This window comes from Nerophis ophidion, linkage group LG12 (assembly GCF_033978795.1).
Source record: "Nerophis ophidion isolate RoL-2023_Sa linkage group LG12, RoL_Noph_v1.0, whole genome shotgun sequence".
Taxonomy (NCBI): domain Eukaryota; kingdom Metazoa; phylum Chordata; class Actinopteri; order Syngnathiformes; family Syngnathidae; genus Nerophis; species Nerophis ophidion.
In genome coordinates, this window is record NC_084622.1 from 8,577,223 (window position 1) to 8,600,797 (window position 23,575).

Consider the following 23,575-nt stretch of genomic DNA (forward strand, 5'->3'; position numbering starts at 1 on the left):
GGCACTGTATCAAAAACTGACATCAATCTCTAAAGGATATCACCGCATGGGCTCAGGAACATTTCAGAAAACCACTGTCACTAAATACAGTTTGTCGCTACATCTGTAAGTGCAAGTTAAAGCTCTACTATGCAAAGTGAAAGCCATTCATCAACAACATCCAGAAACGCCGCCGGCCTCTCTGGGTCCGAGATCATCTAAGATGGACTGATGCAAAGTGGAAAAGTGTTCCGTGGTCTGACGAGTCCACATTTCAAATTGTTTTTTGGAAAAATTTGACATTGTGTCACCTGGACCAAAGGGGAAGCAAACCATCCAGACTGTTATCGACGCACAATTCAAAAGCCAGTATCTGTGATGTTATGGGGGTGCATTAGTGCCCAAGGCATGGGTAACTTACAAATCTTTGAAGGCACCATTAATGCTGAACTGTACATACAGGTTTTGGATTAACATATGCTGCCATCCAAGCGCTGTCTTTTTCATGGACGCCCCTGCTTATTTCAGCAAGACAATGCCAAGCCACATTCAGCACGTGTTACAACAGCGTGGCTTCATAAAAAAAGAGTGCGGGTACTTTCCTGGCCCACCTGCAATCCAGACCTGTCTCCCATCGAGAATGTGTGGCGCTTTATGAAGCGTAAAATACGACAGTCGAGACCCCAGACTGTGGAACAACTAAAGCTCTACATAAAACAAGAATGGGAAATAATTCCACTTCCAAAGCTGCAACTATTAGTCTCCTCAGTTCCCAAACCTATATTGAGTGTTGTTAAAAGAAAAGGTGATGTAACACTGTGGTGAACATGCCCTTTCCCAACTACTTTGGCCCGTGTTACAGCCATGAAATTGTAAGTTAATTATTATTTGCAAAAAAAAAAGGTTATGAGTTTGAACATCAAATATCTTGTCTTTGTAGCATATTCAACTGAATATGGGTTGAAAAGGATTTGAAAATCATTGTATTCCGTTTATATTTACATCTAACACAATTTCCCAACTCATATGGAAACGGGGTTTGTAAGTATTATCAGTACACACACGTAGGTCTACTTTAATGTTCCCCATGTTTGCACTTTTAAACAATGTTTGAGGGAAAGAGGAGGGTATTGAACAAAGTGGACAGCATCCATATTAGTGTGTCCATCCATGCTGAGGCCTTCCAAGTCTAGAGACAGAATGTTTGTCAGTTTTCATGGGAACATCCATCGTAAACCAGAGAAGTCATCTGCCTCTTAAATAAGCGTCAGGGGAAAGGGACCATGAAAGTCTTGTACTTGTTCCTTATTTCATCTTGTCTTCTTGTATTTATTCCCACTGGGGTGATTCATAGAAAACATGAGACCAATGGAGAAGGGGGGCGAAAAGCTTATATTTCCGTTAAATCCTGAGTAAACATTCTTAAAGTCGCCCCCAGGAGCGACAATTTTCCCTGCGGGTCACTTCTGACATAGTTCATCCAGAAAATATCACTTTTTCCACACGTTTGTATATTACAGTGGGATAAAAAACATTTTTGTCCTCAAAATTCTACAGACAATACCCCATTTTTTTTCGTTTTTTTTGCGAATGTATTAAAATTCAAAGAAGTAAAAAAATCACATTGTTACTTTGTTGATGCACCTTCGGCAGCACTTACAGCCTCGAGTCTTTTTGAATACAATGCAACTACAGATGTCCGCTAATAGCCTTTTTGTCGATATCCGATGTTCCGATATGGTCCAACTCTTAATTACCAATTCTGATATCAACCGATACCGATGTATACGGTCGTGGAATTAACACATTATTATGCATAATTCTTTTGTGATGCCCCGCTAGATGCATTCAACAATGTAACAAGGTTTTCCAAAATAAGAGAACAACTTCAACTCAAATTATGGAAAAAAGTGCCAACATGGCACTGCCATGTTCTTTATTGAAGTCACAAAGTGCATTTTTTTTTTTTTTTAACGTGCCTCAAAACAACAGCTTGGAATTTGGGTCATGCTCTCCCTGAGATAATCCAGATACCCACTACAACTATGGGAAATACTATACTTTGACCTTCACAAAGTCTAAGTCTAAGAAAGTGCATTATTATTATTATTTTTTAAACATGCCTCAAAACAACAGCTACAAAAACAATGAAGGCACACAGCTTCTGTCCAGAGAAAATACTAGAGTAATAAAGTAAACAATAACATAGTCCTCATTTAGTGCAAGGCTGCCTGGTATACTGTATAACAGGGAATTATAATCTGCCCTGCTCTAATATATTTGTATGAGTAACACAAATGTTCTGCAATCTAGTGGTGAGTGCTTGAAATGGCCTACCAGTCAGCCAGAGCTTCTGAAATGCTGCGTTGAGACAGAGCAGCTCCGCTCACTGCAAGCTGCAAAGTGTGCACCATGCAGGGTAGACTAGCAACACCAAACCCCACCGTAACTTTTGCCATATTGCGTGCCTTGCCCCTTACCACAATGTGAGCTTTCGCCCTTGGGTGGTTTTTGTTGTATTTTTGTATTTTCTCGGCGGAGTCTTTAAGCAAGAACTGTGTGGTACTACTTTTTTTCGTTGTTTGCTTTTCATTCATCTTCCTCTTGTATTCAATGTGTATCTCCTTATGATTTTTGAAGAGGTGGGAGATCAAATTGGTCGTTTTGGTTCCTCCTCGCATAACCAACTTCTTGCAGTCGTTGCAAATTGCCAGTTTTTTATCCGTCAGAAACACTTTAAAATAATCCCAAACCATAGACATGCTGTCGTTAGTCAGTCACCGAGTGAGCTGGCTTGTTAGCCACGGCTACAGCACCGGCAACAACACACTCTTGTTGTTGTTATGCCGCACTCGCGGCGGTTTGATGAGGTCATCAAGCGTTGCCAGTAAACCTCTCATGCTGCAGTCGTCAACTCCTGTGTTGTGTATGGGAGAGGGGAGAGGGGAGAGGGGAGAGGGGTGAGGGGAGAGGGGAGAGGGATGAGGGGAGAGGGGTGAGGGGAGAGGGGAGAGGGGAGAGGGGAGAGGGGAGAGGGGAGAGGGGAGAGGGGAGAGGCGAGAGGGGAGAGGGGAGAGGGTACAAGGGAGAGGGGACGGGCTGCTGACTGGTTTTCTATCATTTTTTTCCCGGATATGTACCGCTCCGTACAATGGTGTTTTAAAAAGTCATTCATTTTACTTTTTGAAACCGATACCGATAATATCCGATATTACATTTTAAAGCATTTATCGGTCGATTATATCGGCCGGCCGATATTTTTGTACATCTCTAAATGCAATTAGTTTGGCACACCCATCTTTGGGAGTGTGACCCATTCTTTTTCTCTTTCAAGCTCCATCAGGTTGGATGGGAAGCGCTGGTTTTCATCCCGGATGTTAGTCAGTTAGTGAGTTAGTTTAGTCTTTATTTGAAAGGACAATGCATTCCCACCATGAGTTGGTGCAGTAAATGTCACAGTATGAAAGTAAGACCCGTCCAAAACATCAGGTGTTAAGCTTGTTAACGCCCAAAAACCTGGCAAACGCCCTTTTTCGCAGCAAAGTTGAGACCGATCAAAACTGACGGTGTGGGCGAGTCGACTTTGCAAGGCTGCCGGTTTTCATAAGGCGTATTGCATGTTTGGTTTAGAAGTTATGCTTGGAATATTTTTTTCTTGCTTTATTACTAGACATTTTGCATGTTTGGTTTAGGAATTATGCTCGAACATTTTTTTATTGCTTCCTGATCATTATCTCAGGACTCTAAGAACATTATTGTCGTAATGAGTAAAAAATGAGTTTTTGTGTTTGCAAACCTCACAAAAGCACATGTTTCTAGTAAAACTCACAAAGATACATAAATACAGGCATTATCAGACATTGTGCATATTTGGTTTAGGAGTTATGCTTGAAAAAAGTTTCTATTGATTCAAACCCATTTTCACAGAATTCTAAGAACATTACTGTCATATTGAGTACAAAAACTAATAGTTGTTTTTGCAAACCTCAAAAAAGCACATATTTCTAGTAAAAATAACAAATATACATTAATACATGCATTTTTAGACATTTTGCATGTTTGGTTTAGGAGTTATGCTTGAAAAATAATTCTGTTGATTCAAAACCATTTCACTGAATTCTAAGACATTACTGTCATATTGTGTAAAAAATGAATTGTTGTGTTTGCAAACCTTATAAAAGCACATGTTTCCTGTAAAACTCACAAAGATACATGAATACATGCATTATTAGACATATTGCATGTTTGGTTTAGGAGTTATGCTTGAACATTTTTTATTGCTTCCAAAGCATTATCTCAGGATTCTAAGAACATTACTGTCGTAAGTAGTAAAAACTAATTTTTGTGTTTGCGAACCTTAAAAAAGCACATGTTTCTAGTAAAAATCACAAAGATACATTAACACATGCATTTTTAGACACTTTGCATGTTTGTTTTAGGAGTTATGCTTGAACATTTTTTTATTGCTTCCAAAGCATTATCTCAGGATTCTAAGAACATTACTGTCGTAATGAGTCAAAACAAATTTTTGTGTTAGGAGTTATTTTTCTTTTGATTCAAACCCATTTTCACAGAATTCTAAGAACATTACTGTCATCTTGTATAAAAAACTAATTGTGTTTGCAAACCTTACAAAAGCACATGTTTCTAGTAAAACTCCCAAAAATATACTAATACAGGCATTATTAGACATTTTGCATGTTTGGTTTAGGAGTTATGCTTGAACATTTTTTTATTGCTTCCAAAGCATTATCTCAGGATTCTAAGAACATTACTGTCGTAATGAGTCAAAACAAATTTTTGTGTTTGCGAACCTTAAAAAAGCACGTTTCTAGTAAAAATCACAAAGATACATTAACACATGCATTTTTAGACATTTTGCATGTTTGGTTTAGGAGTTATGCTTGAACATTGTTGTATTGCTTCAAAAACATCTCAGGATTCAAGTAACATTACTGTCATATTGAATAAAACACTAATTGTTGTGTTTGCAAACCTCACAAAAACACATGTTTCTAGTAAAACTCACAAAGATACATTAATACATGCATTTTTAGACAATTTGCATGTTTGTTTTAGGAGTTATGCTTGAAACATTTTTCTTTTGATTCAAACCCATTTTCACAGAATTCTAAGAACATTACTGTCATCTTGTGTAAAAAACTAATTGTGTTTGCAAACCTTACAAAAGCGCATGTTTCTAGTAAAACTCCCAAAAATATACTAATACAGGCATTATTAGACATTTTGCATATTTGGTTTAGGAGTTAGGCTTGAACATTGTTTTATTGCTTCAAAAACATTATATCAGGATTCTAATAACATTACAGTCATATTCAGTAAAACACTAATTGTTGTGTTTGCAAACCTTACAAAAGCACATGTTTCTAGTAAAACTCACAAAATTACATTAATACATGCATTTTTAGACATTTTGCATGTTTGGTTTAGGAGTTATGCTTGAACATTTTTTTATTGCTTCCAAAGCATTATCTCAGGATTCTAAGAACATTACTGCCGTAATGAGTAAAAATGAATTGTTGTGTTTGCAAACCTTAAGAAAGCACATGTTTCTAGTAAAACTCACAAAATTACATTAATACATGCATTTTTAGACATTTTGCATGTTTGGTTAAGGAGTTATGCTTGAAAAAAATTTCTATTGATTCAAACCCATTTTCACAGAATTCTAAGAACATTACTGTCATATTGAGTAAAAAACTAATTGTTGTGTTGGCAAACCTTACAAAAGCACATGTTTCTAGTTAAACTCACAAAGAAAGATGAATACATGCATTTTTAGACATTTTGCATGTTTGGTTTAGGAGTTATCCTTTTATTGCTTCAAACGCATTATCTCAGGATTCTAAGAAGAGATACGTTCTGCACCAGATTATAACTAAATAGCTCATTTCCATCTGCAGTCTCTGGTCACCTAAATTAAAAAATGTACATAAACATGCAATAAAATTATACACTAGCATGTGATCAAACTAAGAACAGTCATACAATGTCCTCTCATTACAACCACACCTCACCTTTACATCACCACACATAGACAATACATGCTTTTGTTCACATCGCTGTACATTGCTGCATTCATATTTCCCTCTATCCTTTTTACATTGTGCTATGGGGTATTTTGAGAAACACCATTTGTTTCCCCCTCAGTTTGGAATAAAACTAACATAACACAATGTGGGAAAAGTGAAGCGCTGCGACTACTTTCTGAATGCACTGAAATCGCCACATTGTTTCTGCACTAATTAACGAGAGCGCATCTGGAGGAGACACAAGCATATGCTGGCCTCTGGTCTCTGACTGGAATTATGCAGCGAGAGGTCAGCACGGAGACATCATGCACAGAGTCAAATAAGATGTTTTAAAGCAGGGGCGCCCACACTTTTTCAGCAGGCGAGCTACTTTTCAATTGACCAAGTGGAGCAGATCTACCTCATTCATATGTATCATGTATATGTATTTACAAACCCCGTTCCCATATGAGTTGGGAAATTGTGTTAGATGTAAATATAAACGGAATACAATTATTTGCAAATCATTTTCAACCCATATTCAGTTGAATATGCTACAAAGACAACATATTTGATGTTCAAACTGATAAACTTTTGTTGTTGTTGCAAATAATCATTAAGTTTAGAATTTGATGCCAGCAACACGTGACAAAGAAGTTGGGAAAGGTGGAAATAAATACTGATAAAGTTGAAGAATGCACATCAAACTCTTATTTAGAACATCCCATGGGTGTGCATGCTAATTGGGAACAGGTGGGTGCCATGATTGTGTATAAAAACAGCTTCCTAAAAATGCTCAGTCTTTCACAAGAAAGGATGTGGCGAGGTACACCCCTTTGTCCACAACTGCGTGAGCAAATAGTCAAACAGTTTAAGAACAACGTTTCTCAAAGTGCAATTGCAAGAAATTTAGGGATTTCAACATCTACGGTTTATAATATCATCAAAAGGTTCAGAGAATCTAGAGAAATCACTCCACGTAAGCGGCATGGCTGGAAAGCAACATTGAATGACCGTGACCTTCGATCCCTCAGACAACACTGTATCAAAAACCGACATCAATCTCTAAAGGATATCACCACATGGGCTCAGGAACGCTTCAGAAAACCACTGTCACTAAATACAGTTCGTTGCTACATCTGTAAGTGCAAGTTAAAGCTCTGCTATGCAAAGCGAAAGCCATTTATCAACAACATCCAGAAACGCCGCCGGCTTCTCTGGGCCCGAGATCATCTAATATGGACTGATGCAAAGTGGAAAAGTGTTCTGTGGTCTGACAAGTCCACATTTCAAATTGTTTTTGGAAATATTCGACATCGTGTCATCCGGACCAAAGGGGAAGCGAACTTCTAAGGGAGGAGAAAAAAAAAAGTCCTCTTTTCTGTCCAATACCACATGAAAGTGGTTGCTTTTTGCCATTTGTCCAGCATCCGTACTCAATTTTATACACTTTACAAGAAATAGATTGGCGGCAAACTCCGTAGCGTGCTAGCTTCTGAGACTCTTATATATACCGTATGCATACTGTAAATATTATTGTGGAGGGAGAGTGTGATCAGCGTGCTTGCATGAGCAAAGGTCGCCGCCTCTGTCAATAGTGTGTAGAAGTGGCTGGTTGAATCAGCTCTGCTCTTTTAATGTCTTTAATGTTTGTGTTCTTTGATGTTTCCCTCTTACACACATGCCCCCCCCTTGGCTTCAGTCTGGAGACTCTCTCTTGGGGTCCAGGCTTAAACGGTTTTTCTTTTTTTTCTCACCCCCAGTGAAGAAGTTAGTAGACCCCATCAGCGATCCTGTTCTGTCTCCCTGTAATGTTTGTCTGCTCTTGAATGGGATTGTGCCCAAAATCTTAATTTTCCCTTTGGGGATTATTAAAGTATTTCCGATTCTGATGTCTGATTTTAGTCTACTTTATACCTTTTGTTTTCACCCTCTTTGTAGGCCCTTGTGTGCATAATCCTTTCCATCCTTACCCGTTCTATCCTTTGTAATTGAGCTACTGTGTGGAACAATTTCCTTTGTGGATCAATAATGTTTGTCTAAGTGTAAGAGTAAGTCTTATTTTGTCAGCACAGGTAGGTTGAATCAGTGCTTTTAGTGTGAACGTAGGAACTGTGCAGTCGGTCTTTAGGTACGGCGCGAGAGTCTGTTGAAGTAAAAAGTGTTTCTCGCCTTCCTGTCGGTCATTTTTTCTTAATAAATAGCTGGCAGCAGCCAGCGTCGTCTCGCAAGACTCCCGGGTGACGTGAATGTCAATAAATTGACGTCATAGTGAAGATTGATGATCGATCATTTTTAGGTTTATTTTTTTCATGCTTGGCTGGCGATGGACTGACACACCCTCTGTAGCTCGCCATCAACGTTACACGCACCCCTGTTTTAAAGGAAACAAGTCCATCCATCCATCTTTTTCTGCTTATCCGAGGCCGGATAAGCAGTATGACAGGATTGCAGCCCAGATTTCCATCCCCCTGCCACTTGGTCCAGCTCTTCCTGGGGGATCCCAAGGCGTTCTCAGGCCAGCCGGGAGACGTAGTCTTCCCAACTTGTCCTGGGTCTTCCCCGTTGCATCTTAGCGGTCGGACGTGCCCAAAACACCTCCCTAGGGAGGCCTTCGGGTGGCATCATGACCAGATGCCCGAACCACCTCATCTGGCTCCTCTCCATGTGGAGGAGCAGCGGCCTTACTTTGAGCTCCTCCCGGATGACAGAGCTTCTCACCCTATCTCTTAGGGAGAGCCCCGCCACCCGGCGGAAGAATCTCATTTCGGCCGCCTGTACCCGTGATCTTGTCCTTTCAGTCATAACCCAAAGCTTATGACCATAGGTGAGGATGGGAACGTAGATCCACCGATAAATTGAGAGCTCGGATCGATACGGTGTCTGGATTACCGAAGACGCCCCACCGATCCGCCTGTCGATCTCACGATCCACTCTTCCCTCAATCATGAACAAGACTGCGAGGTACTTGAACTCCTCCACTTGGGGCGAGATTTCCTCCCCAATCCGGAGATGGCACTCCACCCTTTTCCAGGCAAGAACCATGTACGTAGACTTGGAGGTGCAGATTCTCATCCCAGTCGCTTCACACTAGGCTGCGAACCTATCCAGTGAGAGCTGAAGATCCCGGCCAGATGAAGCCATCATCTCCAAAAATCAGAGACCTAATCCTGTAGCTACCAAACCAGATCCCCTCAACTCCTTGACTACGCCTAGAAATTCTGTCCATAAATGTTATGAACAAAGGAAACAAATCCATCACAAGAGAAAAGACAGCCAAGAAGACTTACAAAGACGTCCATGAGCACATGCTCCAAGGTCGGCTCCATGTCCTCCAGTCGAGATGAGAGAGTCATTCTTCTAGCTGGTTTGAAAATAATTGAAATCGTGCTGAATCAATCATAGCAAACGCTCAAGTCCAGCTGAGAATGCCATGATTTTGTCCGACACACCAATGAGTATTCCGTAAGTTTCCAAGACTGTCCCTTATATGATCTCTTTGGTTCCAAGATTCGAGACAATCTGATCTGAGCTATGGCAGACGAGCACATTTAAGGGTGTGACTTGCTGGAGAGAACAACTTGATGGGGTACTCATGGTCAGAAAATTCACACTTTTGTTAAATTTTTTCCGATATTTGTTGGAACAGGATGTATCCTCCCTCTTCCCCCCCTTTTTTTGTTCGTCCATGCCCTTTCAACTCCATGACCACAGTGGAGGTCTTTGTACGAGGGGGACAGCCTTGGGGCCGCTGATGCCCAGTCCTGGGTCATCCTCTCTCAGACGGGGCTTCTCTTCAATGCGCCTTTGTTTGGGCCTCATTAAAAGGGCAGGCCTGGATCTGGCGTGTCCCACAGACTCATTGGGGGGACAACAACAGCGATATGTCGTCAACCTGACAGGAAACTTACGCAACATTGATGGGAAGGAGGGCACGGACGACAAGCCCTTTGGGGGAGCAGGGAAGGGCGAAGGGGTGTTAGTAGGGGAGGATGCAAAGGGAAAGCTCCATCCTATCTTGCCGATTGTATTGTACTAATTGTCCCGGCAAGAAATCTGCGTTCAAAGAACTCCGGCTTATTAGTGATTCCCAGAGCCCAGAAAAAGTCTGTGGGCCATAGAGCATTTTCTATTCAAGCTCTTCCGGTAACAGTTAGAGATGGTACCTCACTAGAAGCATTTAAGTCCCATCTTAAAACTCATTTGTATACTCCATCCATCCATCCATTTCTACCGCTCATTCCCTATGGGGTCGCGGGGGGAGCTGGAGCCTATCTCAGTTACAATCGGGCGGAAGGCGGGGTAGACCCTGGACAAGTCGCCACCTCATCGCAGGGCCATTTGTATACTCTAGCCCAGGGGTCACAAACCTTTTTGAAACCAAGAGCTACTTCTTGGGTACCGAATAATGCAAGGGCTACCAGTTTGATACACACTTAAATACATTGCCATAAATAGCCAATTTTCTCAATTTACCTTTAGTAAATATATATATATATATATGGGTATTTCTGTCCGTCATGCCGTTGTACATTTTTTTTCCTTTTACGGAAGGTTTTTTGTAGGGAATAAATTATGAAAAAAACACTTAATTGAATGGTTTAAAAGAGGAGAAAACAGGAAAAAAATGGAAATTAAATTTTGAAACATAGTTTATTTTCAATTTCGACTCTTTAAAATTCAAAATTCAACGTAAAAAAAAGAAGACAAAAACTAGCTAATGCGAATCTATTTGAAAAAATTAAAAAAAGAATTTATGGAACATCATTAGTAATTTTTCCTGATTAAGATTAATTTTAGAATTTCGATGACATGTTTTAAATAGGTTAAAATCCAATCCGCATTTTGTTAGAATATATAACAAATTGGACCAAGCTATATTTCTAACAAAGACAAATCATTATTTCTTCTAGATTTTCCAGAACAAAAATTTTAAAAGAAATTCAAAAGATTTTGAAATAAGGTTTACATTTGATTGTAAAGATTTTCTAGATTTGCCAGAATATTTTTTTTGAATTTCAATCATAATAAGTTTGAAGAAAGATTTCACAAATATTATTCGTCGAAAAAACAGAAGCTAAAATGAAGAATTAAATTAAAAATGTATTTTTAATGTATTTTCTCTAAAATTGTCTTTCTGAAAGTTTTAAGAAGCAAAGTAAAAAAATAAACAAATTTATTTAAACAAGTGAAGACCAAGTCTTTAAACATTTTTCTTGGATTTTCAAATTCTATTTGAGTTTTGTCTCTCATAGAATTAAAAATGTCGAGCAAAGCGAGACCAGCTTGCTAGTAAATAAATACAATTTAAAAAATAGAGGCAGCTCACTGGTAAGTGCTGCTCTTTGAGCTATTTTTAGAATAGGCCAGCGGGCGACTCATCTGGTCCTTACGGGCTACCTGGTGCCCGCGGGCACCGCGTTGGTGACCCCTGCTCTAAGGACTCCTTTAAAGATAACAACTTGCCATGTTTGGTGAAATAATACAAACCCCCCAAAACCAGTGAAGTTGACACATTGTGTGAATCGTAAATGAAAACAGAATACAATGATTTGCAAAAGCTTTTTAACCTATATTCAATTGAATAGACTGCAAAAACAAAATACTTAATGTTCAAACTGAAAAACCTAATTGTTTTTGGGCAAATACTCATTAACTTAGAATTTATTGACAGCAATACATTGCAAAAAAGATGGCACAGGGGCATTTTTACCACTGTTTTACATGGCCACTGAGAACTGAGGAGACCAATTCTTAAAGTTTTTCAGGTGGGATATTTGATGTACAGCTTAAGTTGTTCAACAGTCCGGGTTCTCCGTTGTGGTATTTTACACTTCATAATGCACCACACATTTTCAGTGGGAGACAGGTTTGGACTACAGGCAGGCCAGTCTATCACCCACACTCTTTTACTATGAAGCCACGCTGTTGTAACACGTGGCTTGGCATTGTCTTGCTGGAATAAGCAGGGGCATCCATGATAACATTGCTTGGATGGCAACATATGCTGCTCCAAAACCTGTATGTACCTTTCAGCATTAATGGTGCCTTCACAGATGTGTAAGTTCCCCATGCCTTGGGCACTAATACACCCCCATACCATCACAGATGCTGGCTTTTGAAGTTTGCACCTATAACAATCCGGATGGTTCTTTTCCTCTTTGTTCCGGAGGACACGACGTCCAGAGTTTCCAAAAACATTTTGAAATGTGGACTCGTCAGACCACAGAAAACTTTTCCACTTTGCATTAGTTCAATCTTAGATGAGATAAGGCCAAGCGAAGCCAGTTGCGTTTCTGGGTGTTGTTGAGGAATGGCTTTCGCTTTGCATAGTAGAGTTTTAACTTACACTTACAGGTGTAGCAACCAACTGTAGTTACTGACTGTGGTTTTCTGAAGTGTTCCTGAGCCCATTTGGTGATATCCTTTGCACACTGATGTCGCTTTTTGATGCAGTACCGCCTGAGGGTTCGAAGGTCACGGGCATTCAACATTACGTGCAGTGATTTTTCCAGATTCTCTGAACCTTTTGATGATGTTACGGACAACAGATGGTGAAATCCCTAAGTTCCTTGCAATAGCTCCTTGAGAAATGTTGTTCTTAAACTGTTTGACAATTTGCTCACGCATTTCTTCACAAAGTGGTGACCCTCGCCCCATCCTTGTTTGTGAATGACTGAGCATTTCACGGAAGCTGCTTTTATACCCAATAATGGCACCCGCCTGTTCCCGATTCGCCTGTTCACCTGTTTGATGAGCATTCCTCAACTTTCTCAGTTGCTTTTGCCAGCTTTTTTTGAAACATGTTGCAGGCATCAAATTCTAAATGAGCTAATATTTGTAAAAAAAATAACGTTCTCAAGTTCGAACGTTCAATATCTTGTCTTTGCAGTCTATTCAATTGAATATAGGGATTGGCAAATCATTGTATTTTGTTTTTATTTACCATTTACACAAGGTGCCAACTTCACTGGTTTTGGGGTTTGTGATGTCATCTACTGACAACTTGCCGCACACCATGTCAAAACTTCTTGAGAGATGATCTAAGGCAGTGGTTCTCAAATGGGGGTACGCGTACACCTGGGGGTACTTGAAGGTATGCCAAGGGGTACGTGAGATTTTCTTTTTAAATATTCTAAAAATAGCAACAATTAAAAAATCCTTTATAAATATATTTATTGAACAATACTTCAACAAAATACGAATGTAAGTTCATAAACTGAGAAAAAAAATACAACAATGCAATATTCAGTGTTGATAGCTACATTTTTTGTGGACATCTTCCATAAATATTGATGTTAAAGATTTAATTTTTGTGAAGAAATGTTTAGAATGAAGTTCATGAATCCAGATGGATCCGTCACAACTTGGCTTGGATTAAAGTTGTTTCTTCGATGCAGAGAATGATTTGCACGGGCGAGACGTGACTGTGAGTACATCTTTTAATTATATAATATATACAAAACAGGGAAAACAAAAACACTTGCTCAATGGCATGAAAGACAATTTAACTATAAACTTAAACAGCACGATGGCAAGACTAAAGACATGAAACAAAAGAGTGCACTGTGGCATAAATACAAAACTTACGTGGATCAAAACAAGGGCATTGATAGCGAGGTGTTCAAGGGCATGAAGGTAGTAGCGCAGCATGGGTAGGGTGCGTGCGTGTGTGAAGATCCCAGAATGAAGAAGAAAAAGAGTGACTTAAGTATCTATGATAATTAGTGAAAACAGGTGTGAGGCTGAGGACAGGGACGTGACATGACAGGTGAAAAGTAATGAGTTGGCATGGAGACGAAAACAAACCAGGAAGTGCCAAGACAGAACTTAAATGTCCAAAAAACTAAACATAACCTGACCACAACCAAAACATAAACTTACAGGCATGACAGGATCTCTATTACAATCCCCAAAGAGGGCACTTTAAGTTGATGATTACTTCTATGTGTAGAAATCTTAATTTATAATTGAATCACTTGTTTATTTTTCAACACGTTTTTAGGTATTTTTATATATATTTTTCCAAATAGTTCAAGAAAGACCACTACAAATGAGCAATATTTTGCACTGATATACAATTTAATAAATCAGAAACTGATGACAAAGTGCGGTATTTTACTTCTTTATCTCTTTTTTTCAACCAAAAATGCTTTGCTCTGATTAGGGGGTACTTGGATTAAAAAAATGTTCACTGAAAAAAGGTTGAGAACCACTGATCTAAGGTCTGTAGTAAAGCACCGGACTCACTCACTGTATCCTTTCATGCTTGCTCATCTCCTCCTGTTTTTTTTTTTACAAAGCTCCAGTCCCAGAAAGCCAGTGACCTTTGCCCACTGCTCCCCCCCCCCCCCCCCCCCCACCCCCCCCCCCCCCTGGGTGTGAGGTCAACAGAATCAGTTCTCACATCAGACAGAAATTATATTCTGCACTCTCGTTATGGAGTACCACACCACAACGCACTCGGGTGGTTCATTACGACAAAACGCAGTCAGTCATGGGGTCCGTGCAGCCCTCGGGGGGCTTTTCAAGTCTTCCTGAAGAATCTCCTAATGCCGCCTGCAGTGATTATGCATCAAACCGCCATTAATAAGTCAGACATATCCCTCTTAATTCTCATCGGCATGCCGCTCATGCATTATAAATGTCTCACTACTCGAAGGTGAATATGGACTGTGTGCAGCTCCAAATCAGCTGGCAGGTGGAGTGCACGGTTGCCCAAGGTACACCCGCCCTGGTCATTAGAGAAAAACTCAGCTTCCGACAAAGGCTGATCAGGCCGTAATGTCCCAATGTGGCGCTGATTTCGCACAACATCCGCCGCCAAACCTAGGATTTCCACGAGAAGGTGGTGATGGATGAAGACCGAGACGAAATCCACATTAACAGCGGACCAGGCTACCATTTGAATGTGTATGGTCTTTTTATGCATACATGAGACACAGTTGCTACCTTGATAAATATGCAACGGCTTATATAATGAATATTACATCGAGAGATTGGAAACTAAATATTTATTGATGCAGTTCACTGAATTTATCAAGGCTCAACAATTTGCGGATCGGGGGTCGGCAACCCAAAACATTAAAAGAGCCATATTGGAGCAAAAATACAAACAACTAATCTGCATTGGCGCCAGAAAAATATAAAGTCGTATATGAGTTTTCTAATGAAGGCAACACATGACATAAGTGTTTAAATTAGTTATATTAGCCTACTATCAAAATGACTTTAAAAGTCTAATATAGGTCTTATAATGAAGACAACACACAATGTAAGTGTCTATATTAGCCTACTATCAAAATGACTTTGAAAGTCTTATAATGAAGGCAACACATGGCGTAAGTGTCTATAATATTTATATTAGCTTACTATAAAAAGTACTTTAAAAGTCTTATATAAGTGTTATAATGAAGGCAACACAAGGCATAAGCGTCTATATTAGTTATATTAACCTACTAAAAAAATGACTTTAAAAGTCTTATATAAGTGTTATAATGAAGGCAACACATGATGTAAGTGTGTAAATTAGTAATATTAGCCTACTCTCAAAATTACTTTAAAAGTCTTATATGAGTGTTATAATGAAGGCAACACATGACGTAAGTGTCCATATTAAGCTAATATTAAAATGACTTTAAAAAGTCTTATATAAGTGTTATAATGAAGCCAACACATAACGCAAGTGTCTATATTAGTTATATTAGCCTACTAACAAAAGTACTTTAAAAGTCTTATACTAAGTGTTATAATGAAGACAACACATGATGTGTCTATATTAGCCTACTATCAAAATGACTTTGAAAGTCTGATCAAAGTCTTATAATGAAGGCAACACATTACGTAAGTGTCTATAATAATGTATTAGCCTACTATCAAAATGACTTTGAAAGTCTGATCAAAGTCTTACAATGAAGGCAACACATTACGTAAGTGTCTATAATAATATATTAGCCTACTATCAAAATGACTGTAAAAGTCTTATATAAGTGTTATAATGAAGGCAACGCATGACGTAAGTGTCTATATTACCCTACTATCAAAATGACTTTGAAAGTCTTATAATGAAGGCAACATATGGTGTAAGTGTCTATATTAGTTATATTAACCTACTATAAAAATTACTTTAAAAGTCTTAATGGCCAAAGGTATAGATGTGTGTGTCTAAGTTAAAGGAAACGGCAGGCTGTCTTCTTCTAATAGATTTATTACAATCTTTGGCAAGCTGGGTAATGTTTGCTGTGGTCTGGAACAACATGGCGGACAAACAACTATCTGAAATGCAGCTAATATTACATACAGATGATGTCTCATGAGACATTCAAAACTAAATTATATACAAATAGGATATAGCTACAAATAACAATGCAATATGTACATACAGCTAGCTTAAATAGCATGTTAGCATTGATTAGTTTGCGGTGACCAAATATGTCTGATTAGCACTCCAATCAAGTCAATAACATCAACAAATCACACCTCTGTGCATTCACGCACGGTATAAAATGTTTGGTGGACAAAATGACCCAAAGAAGGAGTGGAAGATTTTACATGTAAAAAACAACTATGGCGTCACAGTCCACACCACGGTGAGTTCAAGAACCACTGAAATTAATAGGACAAAACAATGTAATAATAATAATAATAAGAATGATAATATATTTTATTTGTAAAAAGCACCTTACATTTAGTAAACAACCTCTAAGTGCTACAGTGTATTATAAAAATTAAAATAAAACTATAATAAAAATAAATAAAAATAAAAACTACAACAGCCTGTTATGATCCGCTGCCTGGATCAGAGTCTGTTTACGTTTTCGTCTCACTTGTGTTTTCAGCATCTCTTGAGTTTGTTTATTTCAGTTGCCATGACGACAGATTGCACTCACCTGCTTCTGGTTAGTGTTCCGGGACGCTCTCCTGTTGCCCGGGCACTAATCAGAGGGCTATTTAGTCTATGCCCTGGCCTCGCTCGGTCTGGCTTCGTAGTTTGCTTTATGCAACAGTAGACGACAGTTTTGATTTGCTAGCCCCCACGCTCGCCCCGTTAGTTTTTGTCTTCTGTGCTATGAGCCCGTTTTTCTTTGTTCCCGTCTGATTTATTTTCGTAATAAATCATTTCCTAACTGCACACTGTGTCCGTAGTCAGTTTGCATCCTGGGAGAACCAACCCCGCATCACCATGCGACCCGGTCGTCACACAGCCTTAATTTTCCTGAGGGAACTCCCTTGAAGGAATCAATAAAGTACTATCTATCTATCTATCTATCTATCCATCCATCCATCCATCCATCCATCCATCCATCCATCCATCCATCCATCCATCTATCTATCTATCTATCCATCCATCCATCCATCTATCTATCTATCTAGCCGAATAGCTGGAACTAGTATGCATTTATCAAAAAAAAAAAAGTTTTTTTGAAAAAAAGAAGGGTTTTTAAACCTTTTTTATTTTAAAAACATCCACAGTCTGTGGTGCCCTCAGGATGTCCGGGAGAGCGTTCCACAGACTGGAAGCGGCTGAGCAGAAAGCTAACCAAATATTCTCCCCGGTGAAGCACACACACACACATATTAAACTGTGGGTTTTGTAACAATCGGGAAGGTTTGTGTCATGTTTGTCTTCACACAATAAATCATTTCCTACCTGCACGCTGTGACCGTAGTCAGTTTGCATCCTGGGAGAACCAGCCCCGCATCACCATGCGACCCGGGCGTCACACAGCCTTAATTTTCCTGAGGGAACTCTCTTGAAGGAATCAATAAAGTACTATCTATCTATCTATCTATCTATCTATCTATCTATCTATCTATCTATCTATCTATCTATCTAGCCGAATAGCTGGAACTTGTGTGCATTTATCTAAAGAAAGGCTTTTTTGAAAAAAAGAAGGGTTTTTAAGCCTTTTTTATTTGAAAAACATCCACAGTCTATGGTGCCCTCAGGTGGTCAGGGAGATCGTTCCACAGACTGGGAGCGGTAGAGCAGAAAGCTAACCAAATATTATTTTCAGTGAAACACACACACAAACAAATTAACAGTGGGTTTTGTAACAATCGGGAAGGTTTTTGTCATGTTTGTCTTCACACAAAAACATTTTCCATTTTCAATCCATTTTAAAAATCCTCTTGGGAGCCACTAGGGCGGCACTAAAGACCCCCGCCCTATATCTTGTTTTCACCTAAGACCGAATACCATTATTTGCAAGGTCACATCATCTAATAAGACAAACAATACCCAAAGTCTTGTAAACCATCAACATATTTGAGGAAATCCAACCAAAGATGCCAGTACCTTTAAGTGCAGCATGCTGAGGCAGTCAGGCGCATCAGCCCATGGTCCATCATCGGAACCTCCCGCCCCAGTAATCCAAATAGCATCCGACACAACAGAGCTTTGACTACAGCCGCATCTCATCCTTTGCATGGCAAACTGAAAATGAACAACCCCCCACTTACTGTCAACCTTAACCCCTGAGGACAGTTTAACACTCCGTACTAATTCTTCATCGACCTAATTGATGGTGATGTTCAGATAGGGTGGTAATCAACCTCCGGGCAAGCTTCCAAATGGTTTAAAGTTTGCACTGCACACACTCGGTGAGTCAAAAATAGACTTTACTCCAGACATGTTGATAAAGCCTCTTAAAGAAAGTTGCAGCCAAGATAGCCAAGCCAACCGTTTCAGGGATTTATTGTTCTACACTTTGACACGGTGGGTGTGATAGTCTGCAGTACAGTACTCTGTTGGTTCTAGTTCACCCTGAAAGTGTTGGGGTTGAGGTAACCTGTATTCATCCATCCATCTTCTTCCGCTTATCCGAGGTCGGGTTGCGGGGGCAGCAGCCTAAGCAGGGAAGCCCAGACTTTCCTCTCCCCAGCCACTTTGTCCAGCTTCTCTCAGGGGATTCCGAGGCGTTCCCAGGCCAGCCGGGAGACATAGTCTTCCCAACGTGTCCTCCCTGTGGCCTCCTACCGGTCGGACGTGCCTGAAACACCTCCGTACATTCGGGTAGCATCCTGACCAGATGCCCGAAACAACCTCATCTGGCTCCTCTCCATGTGGAGGAGCAGCGGCTTTACTTTGACAAGATACTTGAGTTTCGAACCGGAAAAATATGTTACTTTTTGCAAATATTAGCTCATTTGGCTGCAACATGTTTTAAAAAAGCTGGCACAAGCGGCAATGCTCATCAAACACTTATTTGGAAAATCCCACAGGTGAACGGGCTAATTGGGAACAGGTGGGTTCCATGATTGGGTATAAAAGCAGCTTCCATGAAATGCTCAGTCATTCACAAACAAAGATGGGGCGAGGGTCCCCACTTTGCGAATAAATGCGTGCGCTAATCGTCCAAGAGTTTAAGAACAACATTTCTCAATGAGCTATTGCAAATAATTTAAGGATTTCACCATCTACGGTCCTTAATATCATCAAAAGGTTCAGAGAATCTGGAGAAATCACTGCACGTAAGTGTCAATGCCGTGACCTTCGATCCCTCAGGCGGTACTGCATCAAAAAGCGAGATCAGTGCGTAAAGGATATCACTCAGGAACACTTCAGAAAACCACTGTCAGTAACTAAAGTTGGTCGCTACATCTGTTAGTGCAAGTTAAAACTCTACTATGCAAAGCCACGGCCGTTTATCAACAACACCCAGAAACGCCGCCGGCCTTGTAAAGCCCGAGCTCATCTAAGATGGACTGATGCAGAAGTGGAAAAGTGTTCTGTGGTCTGACAAGTCCACATTTTAAATAGTTTTTGGAAACTGTGGACATGGTGTCCTCCGGACCAAAGAGGAAAATAACCATCCGGACTGCTTTAGGCGCAATGTTGAAAAGCCAGCATCTGTGATGGTATGGGGGTGCATTAGTGCCCAAGGCATGGGTAACTTACACACCTGTGAAAGCACCATTAATGCTGAAAGGTACATACAGGTTTTGGAGCAACATATGTTGCCATCCAAGCAACGTTATCATTATTTCAGCAAGACCATGCCATGCCATGTGTTACAACAGTGTGGCTTCATAGTAAAATAGTGCGGGTATGAGACTGGCCTGTCTGTAGTCCAGACCTGTCTCCCATTAAAAATGTGTGGTGCATTCTGAAGCCTAAAATACCACAACGGAGACTGTTGAACAACTTAAGCTGTACATCAAGCAAGAATGGGAAATAATTCTACATGAAAAGCTTCAAAAATTGGTCTCCTCTGTTACCAAACGTTTACTGAGTGTTGTTAAAAGGAAATGAATCATAACATGACCTCTGAAAGGTCATGAAAAAAATAACGTGAGGACATATTTCAATGATAATGAAAAACAACAGTCTTTTTCTGTCCATAATTTTGTCTTAAAATGTATTCGGGATTGTCATATATATGATGGTGGATTCACATATACTATGATGGACTATATATTTCTATATATACAAACCCTGTTTCCAAATGAGTTGGGAAATTGTGTTAGATTTAAATATAAAACGGAATACAAAACATTTTCAACCCATATTCAATAGAATGCACTACAAAGACAAGATATTTGATGTTCAAACTCATTAATTTTATTTTTTTTTGCAAATGACAATTAACTTAGAATTTCATGGCTGCAACACGTGCCAAAGTAGTTGGGAAAGGGCATGTTCACCACTGTGTTACATCATCTTTTCTTTTAACAACACTCAAAAAACGTTTGGGAACTGAGAAAACTAATTGTTGAAGTTTTGAAAGTGGAATTCTTTCTCGTTCTTGTTTTATGTAGAGCTTCAGTCGTTCAACAGTACGGGGTCTCTGCTGTCGTATTTTACGCTTCATAATGTGCCACACCTTTTCGATGGGAGACAGGTCTGGACTGCAGGCGGGCCAGGAAAGTACCCGCACTCTTTTTTTACGACGCCACGCTGTTGTATAACTTGTCTTGCTGAAATAAGCAGGGGCGTCCATGATAACGTTGCTTGGATGACAACATTTGTTGCTCCAAAACCTGTATGTACCTTTCAGCATTAATGGTTTTTTTCACAGAAGTGTAAGTTACCCATGCATTGGGCACTAATACACCCCCATACCATCACAGATGCTGGCTTTTCAACTTTGCGCCTATACAACAATCCGAATGGTTATTTTCCTCTTTGTTTTGGAGTACACCACGTCCTCTGTTTCCAAATATAATTTGAAATGTGGACTCGTCAGACCACAGAACACTTTTCCACTTTGCATCAGTCCATCTTAGATGAGCTCGGGCCCAGCCAAGGCGGCGGCGTTTCAGGATATTGTTGATTAATGGGTTTGGCTTTCGCATAGTAGAGTTTTAACTTGCACTTACAGATGTAGAGACCAACTGTAGTTACTGACAGTGGTTTTATGAAGCGTTCCTGAGCCCATGTGGTGATATCCTTTACACACTGATGTTGGTTTTTGATGCAGTACAGCCTGAGGGTTCAAAGGTCCGTAATACCATCGCTTACGTGCAGTGATTTCTCCAGATTCTCTGAACTTTTCGATGATTTTACGGACCGTAGATGGAAACATCCCTAAATTCCTTGAGAAATGTTGTTCTAAAACTGTTCGACAATTTGCTTACATAGTGGTGACCCTCGCCCCATCTTTGTTTGTGAATTACTTAGCATTTCATGGAAGCTGCTTTTATACCCAATCATGGCACCCACCTGTTCCCAATTAGCCTGCACACCTGTGGGATGTTCCAAATACGTCTTTGATGAGCATTCCTCCACTTTATCAGTATTTATTGCCACCTTTCCCAACTTCTTTTTCACGTTTTGCTGGCATCAAATTCTAAAGTTAATGATTATTTGCACAAAAAAAATAAATGTTTATCAGTTTGAACATCAAATATTTTGTTTTGTAGCATATTCAACTGAATATTGGTTGAAAATGATTTACATCTAACACAATTTCACAACTCATATGGAAACGGGGTTTGTAATATGATGGACTGTAAATTTCAGCACAAGGAGAATTAACTAAAGAGACAAGACTGATTATATATCAATACTTTTGTCCATGGGTTTATTTTTCTGTTTCTTTTGTTTGCTGGGAGCATCTCTGCCCAGTCACTCTTTTACTAATGTGGGTTTTGCTGCGTCACACTGCACCCTCAATATGTCACTCCACATTAGAGCGGGTGTCTCTGTTCCGTGGTTTTGTCTCCGGGAGCTGCTTTGCGTGAGTTCCGTAAAGGCATGCGAGGACAGAGGCAGGTGCACTCTGCGTGTTCTTGCTAAAGGGGAATCACAGACATTTGAATTCACGACATCAACCTTTTTACCTTACAACTATTTATTCATACTAGCGGTGTCCAAAGTGCTGCTCGGGGGCCCATTTGCAGTGACTGTTCAACGCCATTATAAACAAAAACACACAAACAAACAAAAAAAGAGCAAGTGGGACAAATGTAACGAGGAAAAGTGGCAATATTGATTCTTCTAACACAGGGGTCGGCAACTCAAAATGTTGAAAGAGCCATATTGGAGCAAAAATATCAAAAAAAAAACCTGTCTGGAGCCGCAAAAAAAATGTAAAGTCTTATATAAGTGTTATAATAAAGGCAACACATGACGTAAGTGTCTATATTAGTTATATTCCCCTACTATCAAAATTACTTTAAAAGTTTTATATAGGTGTTATAATGAAGAAAACACATGATTTGTCGATGTTAGCTTTAATAGCCTACTATCAAAATGACTTTGAAAGTCTTATTTAAGTCTTATAAATAAGGCAACACATGACGTAAGTGTCTAAATTAGTTATGATAGCCTACTATCAAAATTACTTTAAATAGTACTGTATAAGTTTTATAGTGAAGGCAACATCATGACGTAAGTGTCTATGTTAGTTATAGTAGCCTACTATCAAAATTACTTTAAAAGTCTTATATAAGTGTTATAATGAAGGCAAAACATAAATGTCTGTATTAGTTATATCAGCCTACTATTAAAATTACTTTAAAAGTCTTATATAAGTGTTATAATGAAGGCAACACATGACGTAAGTGTCTACATTAGTTATATTAGCCTACTATCAAAATGACTTTAAAAGTTTTATATAAGTGTTATAATGAAGGCAACACATGACGTAAGTGTGTAAATTAGTTATAATAGCCTACTATCAAAATTACTTTAAATAGTACTGTATAAGTTTTATAGTGAAGGCAACATCATGACGTAAGTGTCTATGTTAGTTATAGTAGCCTACTATCAAAATGACTTTAAAAGTCTTATATAAGTGTTATAATGAAGGCAACACATGACGTAAGTGTCTATATTAGTTATATTCGCCTACTATCAAAATTACTTTAAAAGTTTTATATAAGTGTTATAATGAAGACAACACATGATTTGTCGATGTTAGCTTTAATAGCCTACTATCAAAATTACTTCAAAAGTCTTATATAAGTCTTATAAATAAGGCAACATGTGGCGTAAGTGTCTAAATTACTTATAATAGCCTACTATCAAAATGACTTTAAAAGTCTTATATAAGTCTTATAAATAAGGCAACACATGACGTAAGTGTCTATGTTATGTATAGTAGCCTACTATCAAAATT

At 39.2% G+C, this 23,575-nt stretch overlaps 1 protein-coding gene across 2 annotated transcripts in view; it reads right to left on the minus strand.

The window, feature by feature from the left end:
* Positions 1-23,575, minus strand: part of frmd4a (FERM domain containing 4A) — a 295,342-nt gene that overhangs the window by 223,780 nt on the left and 47,987 nt on the right. Inside the window, exon 1 of one of the 2 annotated variants that reach the window (XM_061916777.1) lies at positions 9,302-9,576. The exons of the other annotated variant lie outside the window; for it this stretch is intronic. Coding sequence (XP_061772761.1) covers positions 9,302-9,367 — 66 coding nt within the window. The 5' untranslated portion in view covers positions 9,368-9,576. Of the gene's footprint in view, positions 1-9,301; positions 9,577-23,575 lie in introns of those variants that run through there. 2 annotated transcript variants of the gene reach the window in all.